At 40.4% G+C, this 12,752-nt stretch overlaps 1 protein-coding gene across 2 annotated transcripts in view; it reads left to right on the top strand.

Annotated features, from left to right (window-relative positions):
• Nucleotides 1-12,752, top strand: part of IGF2BP3 (insulin like growth factor 2 mRNA binding protein 3) — a 115,437-nt gene that overhangs the window by 83,271 nt on the left and 19,414 nt on the right. For both annotated transcript variants that reach the window (XM_061464759.1, XM_061464760.1), the window contains 2 exons: nt 1,644-1,779; nt 3,637-3,768. In XM_061464759.1, coding sequence (XP_061320743.1) covers nt 1,644-1,779; nt 3,637-3,768 — 268 coding nt within the window. The remainder of the gene's footprint in view (nt 1-1,643; nt 1,780-3,636; nt 3,769-12,752) is intronic.

Genomic DNA, 12,752 nt, shown 5'->3' with positions numbered 1-12,752 from the left:
CTTATAAACTGTAGGAAAGGGAGAAAATTTGAAAGACAGATGAAGGTCTAGGAAGACGTGAATACATGCAGGAGACAAAAGGTGTGCTGCAGAAAGTATCTCGAAGTCAAGGAAGCTAAGAGTGAATGAGGTTCCTTAAAAAGAGGAAATTGAGTTGTGTGGATGAAGCTGAGACCTTTCTGAAGGTACGTAAATGTTAATGGAATTAGTCAGATGAAAGGTGAATCAATTGGAGAAAAAGAACCCAAGTAAGTGTTTCAATAATAGGTTTTGTCAGATCAGCATGCTTTCTTAAATGCGTTGGCATAAACATTTTGTTTGTAGACAGTACACAGACTGTTAATGCCCTTTCTTAAAAGGGGAGTGGGAAATGTATCGGGTAAATGGGATAATGGTCTTCATTCCATGAAACCCACTTGTCCTTACTGATGATGACACAAATAACACTGTCTATAAACACTCAGAGTATTTTTTTTAATGTAGCAAGTTAATGATGTATTTGCATTAAAATCATGGCATCAAGATTATATTTATGCTATGCCTGAAATAGCCCCATGAAGTTGCCTGGTTTGACTGGTGCATAGAAGAGAGCATATATGCCCATTTATTCTGTTTTGTCTAATTAGTCTTTCTCCTGATCTCTTCATTTAGGCTTTTTGGTAAGCTTGTTCATAAAGTTAAAGGCAGCTGGTTTGGGAAAGCGTTTCCTCTCTTCTTTGGGGTGTTTTCCACCGCTTTCTTTCCCAAGGCAGTAACTCAGTGCTCGCACACTGGAAACTTAAGGATTGCCTTGTGGATGCATTTCATGCTTGCTGCTGCTTAACTAAGATGCTCAGGTTGCCATGCTGCCGGCTGGCAAGAAAGCAAGCCTTGCATGCTTCTTCCTTTCTCCTTCCTGCCATGGGCCTCCTCGTTCTGCCTGCATTTTGCTCTGTCCTTTTTTCTTTTATCCTTTTTTCTTCTTGCCCTCACCTGTCCAACTCACCTTTCCTCAGTACATGGATATGCCATGGCTTCCCAGTCTGTTTCTTCCACTTTGCTATAGTAGGCCAGTGTTTGAACAAAGAACTAGTTTACTGTGGTAACCCTTTCACTTTCCCTGAGGAGTCACTAGCGTTTTGCAGCAAATGTTAACTTGCACACAGCTTTTGGTTTTCCCCTTTGGAGGATTTGGAGGCTCTCCTGCAGTTTCACTGAGGGTTGGGCTTTTTTCCACTCCTACCTTAAGGGATTCACATTTGTTCTGAAGAAAAGAAAGTTTCTCATGCTCTGTGTTTCTGGGATGTCTAAAACTGTCTGAAGCCCTGCCTTTGTTGGCAGGGCTGGTGTGGAGAGCAAAGCTGAGGGGTGCTGCACTGCTCTGTAGCTCATGTTCTCGCAGAGTGTGATGGTTTCCATCTTGTGTTGCACCTAAGCACGTATCAACCATCTGATGCCAAACCTCACCGCGGTGTTTTTTTGTTGCACTTGCTGTGGGGACAGTTTCTCCAGATTCTCTGAGAACTGTTTGAGGCCTGTTATGAATTGATATTGTGTTCTTTGGAGAGCAAACGTGACATGCTCGGATGTCACCACACTCAAATGATAAACCTGGATTACCCTCTGCTGTTTGCTAATTACCTGTGCTTCTGTTTCATTTGCAGATTGCAGGACTTGACACTCTATAATCCGGAAAGGACCATTACGGTTAAAGGCAGTATTGAAACTTGTGCCAAGGCTGAGGAAGAAATTATGAAGAAAATCAGGGAGTCCTATGAAAATGATATTGCTGCTATGAATGTGAGTTGTCCTGTGGCATGGGCCCTTTCTGGAACTAGAACCATAGAAAGATTTAGGTGTGAGAGGCCTCCGGAGGTCACCTGGCCCAGTAGTCATATGCTCAGTATAGAGCCTGCTTCAGAGTTAAATGAGACTATGTAGGGGCTTGTCCCTCCTTGAACACCTCCATGGGTAGAATGCCCATAGTCTCTCTGGGCAGCCTGTGCCCTGTCTCATTGCTCTCATGGTGAAAAGTCTTTCCTAGTACCACAACAGAACTTCCCTGTTGCAGCCTCTCTCTGTTGCCTCTTGTATTAATTCCTGGCACTTGGGTGAGGGTTTTTTAATTATTTATGTACAAATGTTAATGAAGGCTTTTTCTAATTTGTTTTGAGTAAGGGAACTGAGAAATTGATTTAGATTGAGGAAATGAATGAGCATTTCACTTCTTGTTGCAAAAGCCAAAAGGAATGTGTTTTTATGTACTGTTGTGGTTTATGTGTTCTAGTTTGCATACGTTAAGGTAGTGTCTTCATTTTAAAAGCACAACAGCATAAAGAAAGATTTCTCCTGCTTTTGATAATGTAATTTAAGAAGGCTTTATTAAAGTTTTTCTTGATATAGATGATAAAGGCATGTAGCTATTCAAAGATGATTGGTGATTATATAATAAAACCCCCACACCTTGTTAGTTTGCCAAAGTGTTACTAATGCATATTGAGAAATGATTGAGATTTTTTGATAAGCCATGAAGAGCTTTTTGTGTGTCTGCATCTTATGGTCTAGACTTGGACTGGAAACACTGTTTTCAGTTTACAGTAATCTATGATTTTCTAGAAATGGCCATTCTTCATGGTTTTCCTGCTGGCTGGAGAAAATATTCTCCTTGCCTTTTTTTCCCCTCCCTCTCATCCTAAAAGCACATTGCAGGACAGAAACTACACACGAGAACACAATCAAGTATTTTATAGTAGTATATTTTTGCTTCATATTGTGAGCAGGAACACAAGGTGAGCTTGAGGCTATTCTCCTGTCTGGCAAAGGTGTGGTAAGCAGAAAGCTACCTCTGTTACTGGATGGATTTCAAATTCAATGTGTAGGGATTATTAGGGTAGGTTTTCAGCTGGTGGAATTTTGGGATATTTTGGTGTCTCATGATTTGCTTATGCTGATGGCTTGAGATGGTGTCAGCCTCTAGCTGAGGCATTTCTGAAGCATAGTCATTTTACTGGCGATAATCTGGAAAAGTGGAAAGGGGTATTGACAAATTTTGTACCATGGACAACAAATGCTTCCTACTGCTGCCACTTCTCTCAGGTGCGGTCAAGCAGCAGACATAAACTTTATAGTTGATGCTTTTGCAATAAATGCTGGGGATATCTCGCTTCATCTCTTGCAAGACATGGGAGGAAAAGTATATAGGAGGAAGAATGGGGTTTTACTGTGGCATATACACCCCCAGTGTATGAAAAGTCAGAACATGTGCGTGGGCTTTCTGGTTCTACAGACTGTCTTTCTTGGTATAAAGCCAAAATTACTACCTTATTTATCTAATAATCTTGTTCACTCTAGAAGCAAATACTACCATTGCCAGATTGTCTTGCTGTGAAGTTTGTCATATTTTTCACTGGATAAGTTGTAGCAAGTGATTCCCAGCTGCTTTTCCCACTTAGGTGTTTTTAATGTTATTGTTCTGTGCATGTGTCTGGAAAATAGGTTTGAAGCAGAGTCCTTGGGGTAATGGAGAGGACTTTTTTTTTTCTTTCTAAATAACATACTGACATCTCTTAAGAGGTTTAATAGCCTGTGCCAACCACGATCCTGATTAAAGTTAATAACCAGGATTGTAAATCTTAAACAACTCTTTTGCCATTGCAGCTTCAAGCACATTTAATTCCTGGATTAAATCTGAATGCCTTGGGTCTGTTCCCACCTTCTTCTTCAGGAATACCACCTCCCGCAGTGAGTGTTGCCTCTGCTGCTGCTGCTGCTTCATATCCACCATTTGGGGTAAGGGAATATCTGATTTTTGATGGTTAGTGGATAGTGATACCAATCCATACAATGCTGCTGTTCAAAATTATTCAGTTTGCTGTAATTTTGCCCCAGAGATCTGGGAATTGTGTTCTGTGAGTTTTCTAAATGTTGTCGGTCTTCCTGCTTGCACATAGGAAATATTTCCTGTGGCTGCTGTTGGGAAGAGGCATTCATTGGTCACTTAGTGAAATGCTCAGTGGAACCAGATAAATGGTGTTTCTTAGAAAAGTGTGTTAGATCCTGTTTCCTAGAGGATTTGAATTATTACAGAAAAATCTCATATAAAATGGGATTTAAAAATTGCTGGAATTTGCAATTAATGTTAGTCTGCAATCGTATTTCTGTTGATACGGAAGGAAAAAAAAAGGTCTTGTCATAAAATGGGGATCTCTTTGTAGTTAAAATCTGCTTGAATTTAGTAGTTTTATAAATCTACAAGCCCTGTTGAGTGTAGTATTGCTATATATGTAGGATTTAAATTACATGGATTGATCTCCAGAAAGCTGTGATTTACTTGCCACATTGCTCTCTAAGAAATACATGAAAAGAATTCAATAGAATCTTATTCAAATCAAATGCTGATTAGTAATCATAAATGAGGTCTTTTGCTGTGAGCAAAATATAGTTATTGTATGGGAAAGCTCCAGAGTCTTTCTGGAAAGAGGTGGTGCTCTGCTATTCAAGAAAAGACAACCTCATTACACAGAAGGTGATTTTTCATCTCTTCCCTGTGGTGGATGTTAGCAGCTCAATGAAAGATGAATTTTCAAAATGAACTTGTAACAAGTGGATGACAGAGCTTTACAAGCTATGACGTGGCTGACTTTGCCCTCTTCTTTGCTCAACAGTGACATCTAGAGAGCTAAGTCTGGGACTCTTCATGAACTAGAAAAGTGAAAAATGCAGTGCAGCACATTGAACTTTATCATATAACTCAAGTGGGTCTATATATATATATTGCACTAAAGGGTAGTTGTTGCCTAGCCATTTTTCCCAGAGGAAGCAGCCAAGAAAATGTCACTGCAAGGAACAGGAAAAAATCCACACTTGCATCATTGTTTGTGGGGAGGAACAAGTTGGGTGTTATGAATGTATGATAAACTAAATGGAGTATAATAGTGGCTTTATCAGGAAAAAGTGCTCGAGTGAAAACCACAATGCAATATGTTCATACTCAGTTATTTTACTGCTAGTAAGAGTGCCTCTATTTATGACAAATTTTCTCCCTTTCAAAGTCCCTCTGAACTTTGATTTCAGAGTGCCAGTCTGAAAAATACAGGTTTTTGCTTAATTATATTGTATAAAGTGTCATCTGTGGTAATGGATTGCCTCAATGTATTCTTTTTTTTTTAAGAGAAATTAGGGGTGATTTCTTAACAGTATGGAACTTTCCTTAGTGGTAATGAAAAGTCTAGCTTTTTCTTTTTTTACTACAGATTTTTGAACGGCTTTGCTGGTCTTGAGATGCATGCTATAAATCTACAGTTCTGTCCCTCACTTGGTTTATATTAATTTCATATTTTGTTGTGGTTCTTTATTGCTTTTGCTTTAAATATGCACCTAAACAGTGCATGTTGAATAAGAATTGAAATCTGTAATTTGAACTTATTCCTGTCTGTCCCTCTGCTGCTAGTGCACGTTTTTTGGCCTGCTGGGTTCTCTGTCAGTTTTGTGGCTTCTGGAAAAAGGATAGTGGCAACAGCTGGAAAATGGCATCAAGAAACAACTGTCCTTGTGTAAAAGTGTAGAAGCATTGCAGGTGGAAGGATCATGCTGTCTGAACTGTCTCTTGCTCCTGTTCATACTGTATGAATGTCCTCTGAATAAGCTATCACTACAGATAGTCTAGAAATATGAGAAGTTGACATGCAAAAAAAAGGAGTAACCTTTGGCTTCTTTTTTTTTTTTGGAGGTTGGCTTGGTACCAAGACTACCCCTAAATGTGATACTAAGGGCTTCTGAAATAAATGCATGGATAACTGGAACTATCTCACCTTTTCTTACTTCTGACCTTGGTTGGAAAAAGAGCAGGTGGTTCTGTGAGTTTCAGGCAAGTCAGTCCCTCTGGTTACTTGGAGTAGCTGTCTCTTGCTGGTGAGAGGAAATAGAAGTATGAGTTTATCTTTTAATGGTTGTGGTTTTCCAGAAAACAAAGCTTCCATAGTTTATTCTTTTTTACTCTATTTGACAAAGACTTTTAAATCATGTTTGTGCATGAAGTTAGTTTCTGTAATGTCTGAGTTTTATGCCTCTTAATCTTTTTTTACTCTACCAGAATGATTTTTAAGACAGTGATTAGATAAGTTATTGGGACATGTAGAAGTAGAAAGCAAAAGAAAAGAGCTGTCTGTATTTTGAAGAAGAAATGGAAACAATCTGAAAGGCTGAAGGCAGCTGCAGGGTGGGATCTAGGAGAGCTCATAAGGGATTTAAAAACAAAATTAGTAAAAGATAATCTGTGTAAGTAAAAGAGGCTTCAGGGAAAGGTCTTAGAAGCATTAATAAAGAAATCACAGGGAGACTTTATGTCCATTCAGCTATAAGCTATTCATTACCAAGTTCCTTGTTCTGGCAAAAGCATTTGGGCAACTCAAGTCCCTTGAGCTTGTTTTGAGTGGATGTTCTTGTACGCTTGGGAGCACTGGTTAGCTGGCACTGAGGATATCCCTTTCAGGCAGCTGGAAATCCTTTCTGAAAGTGCTGCCGGCATCAGGGTGTAAGAAGTGAATCCTGCTGCTGCCTTGCTTATTTTTGCCAGTGAAAATTCTGCCTTCTGCTCAGGGCGAGACATGGGTGGCTCTTCCCTGTCCCCTGTTTAGCTGAGCAAAGGTGTGTTCCTTGGCAATTTCAACTGCAGTGTTAACAGGGGCCTCTTGGCATCTAATGTCATTGAAATCCTTTTATGAATGCGTGCTTGCAAACCATGCAGTGAGCCCTGGGACCCCACTATGATGTGCTTGAGGGTTATGAAGCTGTTGTTTTAATATCTTTGTATGAACCCTTTCTTCACCTTGTTGTGGAGATGGACTCAAAAGTGGCTCTCCCTTAAGTCAGAAGAGGTAGGTGGGTGAGATTTCTGCATTTGCAGAAGAATTTCCATATGGACCTGATCCCTTATACATACTATTTCTCTTGACAAGGTGTTGCTGTGACCTTGTGTAGGATTTGTTCCCAAAGAAACTGAGGTGTCATCTCAGTTATTGAAACAAGTGTCTGTCACATTCCTGATGCTGCTTTTTCATATGAGTGGAGAGAGAAGAATCTGCGTAGTAAACAGATCTAGGATTTTGTTATGTTGCTAGAGCTTGAAGTGACAGGTCTGAACACCCATATATTCAGCTGTAGCCAAGTATTCCTAAAATGGAGTGTTCAGGAACTTGGGAATGAGTAATTGGATAAGTTTAGCTGTGTTAACATGAGCATTGTGATGCTTCATCCTATCCCTCTTCGTGCAACGCTTTTTAAGGCATTTTTAACAAGAACATAAACACTGTTATCCAGCTGCTACAGGAATAGTCCAGTGTCACAAACTTAGGGGATGGTGACGTTATCAAATGCTGGTTTGCATTTAATGTCTTGGACTGGGTCATGTTCAGAAGAACAATTTCCATGTGACTGAGATACCTCGTTCTCAATATTCCATCTCCATGATGCTTCACAATGGTGTGTAACACCAATGTCTTATTGTGTGGAGCCTCCTCTCATTTAATCTAATGAGATCCAGTTTCTGTCTCACTAGGAACCTGATTGCTGCTTTACCCTTTGTCCTGGCAGTGGAGCCTATACAGGAAGGCACAGGCTGCCTTTGTCCCTGTCTCTGTGCAGGTATAATAAACGTGTGTGCGCATCCACTGCACGTGGCTAACAGACTCTGAGCACTGCATCTTTAAATATAAATAATCAAAGCCGTTTGATTATTTATATTTAGCCATCACTAGCAACAATTCTTTATGCTGCATCTGTATAATTTATTTACAAAGTCCAAGTTCTGTTTGCCTGCTTAAAGTGCTCACTTTTGTGTAGCCATTTAAAATAGGTGCAATGGAATTGCATATTGTGTCTTGATTCCTGAATTTTCCTGTCTTTTTGCAGAAGCCAACATCTGTATACTTTTCTCTGGCCTCCTAAAATGCAAGCAAATGGGAACATGTGGGAATCACTGAAATATTTTAAGATTTAATGGAAATGTAGGACTTAAGAAATGTCTCAGTTAATATCAGGAGCTAAAAACTTTTTACTGTCAAATGGGTATGATTTTCTCTTACGTTCCTGGTGATATGATAGAATTAATAGGGCTTTTTTTATGAATATGTGCCCTTGTGTGAGAAAACTTAACTCTGCACTGAAATGCTTGTATGTGTTGCAGTTCTGAAACAATCACAGGTAGTTTTGTTAGCCTGCCCACAGTCATTCAGGATGAGCATCATGACCTGAGCACCTGTGCAAAGAATGGGGATTTATGTGAGGACAGTAAGATTCTGCAGAAGTGGATATGCCCAGTACTTATGTTTTCCAGAAGATATGTTACCACAGAAAAATGTTTTGGAAAGTATGTCAGCCAAACTGCTTCAGATGTGGTGTTTTACTGCTCAAAGCTGTCTTGATGAAGTCGTTGCTTCTGTCTTCTGAACTCTGGGGAGAATATACATGTACTTATCTCCCAAGAATAGAAGCTTGTTCTCATGTAACACTGAAGATTTTAAAGCTCCAAACAAATGAGAAATCTTTGTCTTAAAGTTCAACTGTGCAGTCATGCAACAAAATCACCTGGCTCATCCACTGGGGTTAAGTGGGTAGCACCCTTTTTATAATTGAAACTTTGTGTGTTTAGTTGTACATCTGACTGCATTACTTTTGTAGCCTTTGGGTCTGAAATTTGGCATTCCAAGGGTATGGGAGAAGGTAGGCTAACTTGTGGAGAGCTCATCCTGCATTTCAGTGTCCTGAAACAGGGTGGTAGAATTAATTCCCTTGCTATCTATTGCATGGCAGATATACTGGAATGTATAGGAAGGTAAGAAGTGTAGACACTTTTCTTCCTCAAGAGGAGTTCATGCTGGTTGCTCTGCTGCATCTGTAAGGTCCTGTAAGAGATGGCTGAACGGCTGTGTGAAAGTTAACTAAGGCGAAGAGATGTGCCTCTGCTTGCAGTAGGACTGCTTTCTCTGCTGGTCTTTTTGCACAACGATTGTAGCTTCTTGAGTCTCTACCCTCAAAAAGCACTCTTTCTAACCTCTTCTTGAGCCTCACTATTAATTTTCAGGTTATGTGATGTGCATATAAGCTTGGGGGGTGGGGTGGGGGGTGGGATGGGGGGGGTGTAAGAAAGGGAGTGTATGAGATAGGTAGTTTCCTACAGTAAATAAAACCAAGAAATCAAGCCACCCTTTTCTGATCACAAAAAAACATCTTGGACACCCAGGCTGATAGGTTGCTTTCCTTTATTCTTTTTGCCATCTCCTGAAGCTTTTTGTTGCAGGTGAGGAATATGTCAATGGAAAACTTTCTCCTTAGAAGATGTGGTCAAGAAAGAGATTCCTTCTTTATTCTCCAGTAATTTTCTATAATAATAATTGTAAAGAAGAGATCTTTGATATCACATACATGTTAGAGAAGAAATAACTGTTGTGCTTTTGGCAGGAAAGGAAAGTAATTTAAAATGAAAAATTGGTTCATTTGAGGGTCTTCATTTGTTGCCCTGAGCATAGATGAGACAAGGAAGAGGAAAAACTGTCATACGTTTCTAGGTACATTGACTCTTAATTGGTGGCATATTGGGCTCCTTTGGATGCCTGGGTTTGAAAGGATTAGCTAGTGCAACCATTACACCTAAACTACTCAGGGGTAGTAATGTATGTATACCTATAATGTGTGTAGTTGTAAGTGGCTTTGTCTTAATTTGGCTAGCTTGTTAAGCAGTAGATTTTGTGAGTAGCTGTCCTACAGCTAAAAGAGGATGTGGTTTTGGGGGGTGAAGAAAGATTTGCCAGTGTTTGTACAAAATGGTTTTATATCAATGAAATGAAAACCATACATGTACAAGCACACACAGTCTTGAGGAGGGCACTAGAGGACAACAGCATTGTCTGGAAAAACCTACTACCAGCTAATTAGGCTGCTTTTGAAGCTTCTAACCTCAATGCCTTGAATACACCTTTCCTGCTGCTTAGTTTCTTAAAATCATTAATGATGCATTTTTTGGACAACTAAGACATTTGCTCCATGGTACATAATATTGTGGGATTGTTCTGCCCCATGGAGAAAAAAGTTGGTCCTCCCACCGCCCCAAAGTCTTCTGCTCCTACCATGCTGTGTTGGCAGGGAGCCACATCCGGAGTAATCAGAAACTATTCTGCCTCTGGAGATGGACTGGCCCCCAGTGAGGGAAGCAGAAATGCAGTTGGCACTGTATGATGTAAAAAAGATCTGGCAAGTTGACAGTTGGTATGGTTCTTTTTTCCTGAGGTGTTGAAGCCTCCAGTTATTCTTAATAGTTCTTTCCACAGTTCTGAGGTTGTCAGAATGCAAATAGGATCGCCTGCTAACAAGTAACGCACATTTTAAAAATGAAAATGGCTTCTTTCTCACTGCAGGTTTGAGTATGTGTGATATTTATACTTCCTTGGGACAAGAGAGAAGAATTTTTGTTGGTACCATGCTACCAGATTCTTGTCATGGGAAGAAGATTTAATCCGTGTTCCCTTGAACATTGCGGACTCCCAAACTCTAAGTACCAGGCTCAGCATCTTCTGGATGTTAAACTAAATGGGAAATTTAATTCCTTAAGGTGCCAGATAATATTTACTTACTAGACTGTGCTGGGCTCCATCAGGCCAGAAACAAAAATAGGTCAAGTCCTCATTCTGGTGTACCTGGCTCCATGTCTGGTTGGTTTGTTCATTAAACATAATGGAACAATAAGCGACCTTTCTGTGTTTTCACAGCCTGTTTCCTTGCAGCTGCCAAGGAATCTGAGCAGTGTCTTTGTAAACCAGAGCTGATGAATACCTGTATCTTTTCAAAGCCACAGATTTCCTGGGCAACTTCTAAGAGTTTTGAATACCCCTGTGGCTGGTGTGTCCCAGCCATGATTTTTGAAGTGGAAATGTTTCTGTACATTTGCAGTATTGCAACACCAAATACCTATGTTTGCTGCTTGTGAATGACCAGCAAAATTCTTGCTTACGTAGTTTCACAATCTGTTCCTTATGTTGATTCCTGCTTTTGGCTGTCTATTCAGAATAAAAGGTGGCAGATTGCATTTTTTGGCATTGTGGCTGATCAGATTTTGCAAAAACAAAAAGTTCATGCCATGTTCAGAAATATGTCAGACCTGTTCCTGCTTGTGAAATGCCTTATAACCAGCCTGCCAGAAAATGTTCATTCTCTGCTTCTGTGTTTTCTACCCCTTCATTCCTGGCTAGGTTTTCATGTTGGAAACACTTCTGATAGGTGCGGTCCTGTTAGTGACTTCTAGTACCTGAGGAGATCCCTGTGGCTTGCCAGGTAGAAGACAATGGTGATGAAAAGTACTAAAGTTGAGAGCCAAGAAGTGAAGTGAGTCGTAGTACTGAGATGATTTTAGTAGCATTTCACATAAGGTACTGACCACTGTGTAATAACCAGCTATGTCTGAGTTTCAGGTGTTGAAATGCAGTAGTCCCCAGACTGGAAATGCAGACAGGGGTTATCTGTTATGTTTTCAACGAAGGGGAGAAGACCAGCTCAGGTGGCTGGATAAAGGGTTCCCTCCAGCACAATGTGCTTTCTGGGTGTCCAGGACTGTTGTGAGGGGAGGACAGGTATAGCTGCATGTCTTTTCCGTGAGCTGATTACCTCAGAAAGGGTCATGCTGTTGGTTCATCTAGTGACACGAGTGCTTCTTCGGTCATGCAGCAGTAACGGCTGCAGGCTAAGGGGGAGCCAGCTCTGCTCTGAACACAGCAGACGTTCACCAGCCTAAAGATCTTGACGGCTAAGGGAGGTGGCACGATGATCTCCTGGCCACACTTAGAAGGCTGCTGCAAGTGTGATGTTGTAGCTGCTGTGGGGAAGTTCCTTGTTGTACTTGGAAATCCTTCCTACCACTCCTCTGCCTCTCACATCAATCTGGGATTCATGTGAAGATGAAGCCTTGGGAGGATGGTGGCAATACAGCTTGTACATGGGAAAATGGATGATGCTTCAGGGTGTCTGGAGGAAAGTTAAAAATACACATTGCTGCTATTAATTTATGTTTCCCTAACTCTTGAATGACCAAATTCAGCAGTGAAGAGCTCTGTTACCTTCTGTGTATAGTCCTGGCTTTTCAGGTAATGCATGTGACAGAAAAATTCTGACTCACAGCATGGGCTTAAATTTGTTCTAAGTAAACCCAGAAAGCTTGGAAGCTGGGAGGAGGTGAAGCTTCATTTTAACCTACACTGGCAGCACTAATTAAGCTGATGTACAAGATGGTGACCTCAAGAGGTATTTACAAGGATGTTGTAAAACTGTTGATCATGTTAGATGTATCTACCAAGACTTTAAATAGGTTTTCCTTAATGAGCCTCTTGTTTCCAACAAAGGCTTAAACTTCAAGTGTTACTACTGGAAAATGAATACATTAGAATTTCTTTCACTGGTGTCAAAAGCTTATTTTTTATTAATGCATTGAATCCTACTGGAATGTGTTCAAGGATACTTGGCTTAAAGTTGGTTTCCCCTTGCTGCAAGTTTTCATTACTAAATAAATAAGAGCATTTAGCATAGCTGTAGGCCAGGATAATTCTTCACAGTGCATTGCAAAAACGTGGTTTAAATTTTGGCTTTGGGTCTGGTAGGGGGTTTGAATAAAATGATACCTCATTTCCTGACAAAACTTTGGGTATTCTGAAGACCAAGTGAGTCATCTGTAACTCTGCCTTGCCTTGGTGACAGTGATCCTGGCAGTTAGGTAGGGGAGTAATGGCAAAAGA

This window comes from Pezoporus flaviventris, unplaced genomic scaffold (assembly GCF_033815535.1).
Source record: "Pezoporus flaviventris isolate CSIRO_AGI_PZ_B2104156 unplaced genomic scaffold, CSIRO_AGI_Pfla_v1 ptg000037l, whole genome shotgun sequence".
NCBI classification, from domain to species: domain Eukaryota; kingdom Metazoa; phylum Chordata; class Aves; order Psittaciformes; family Psittacidae; genus Pezoporus; species Pezoporus flaviventris.
This window is presented reverse-complemented; position numbering and strand designations above follow the sequence as displayed.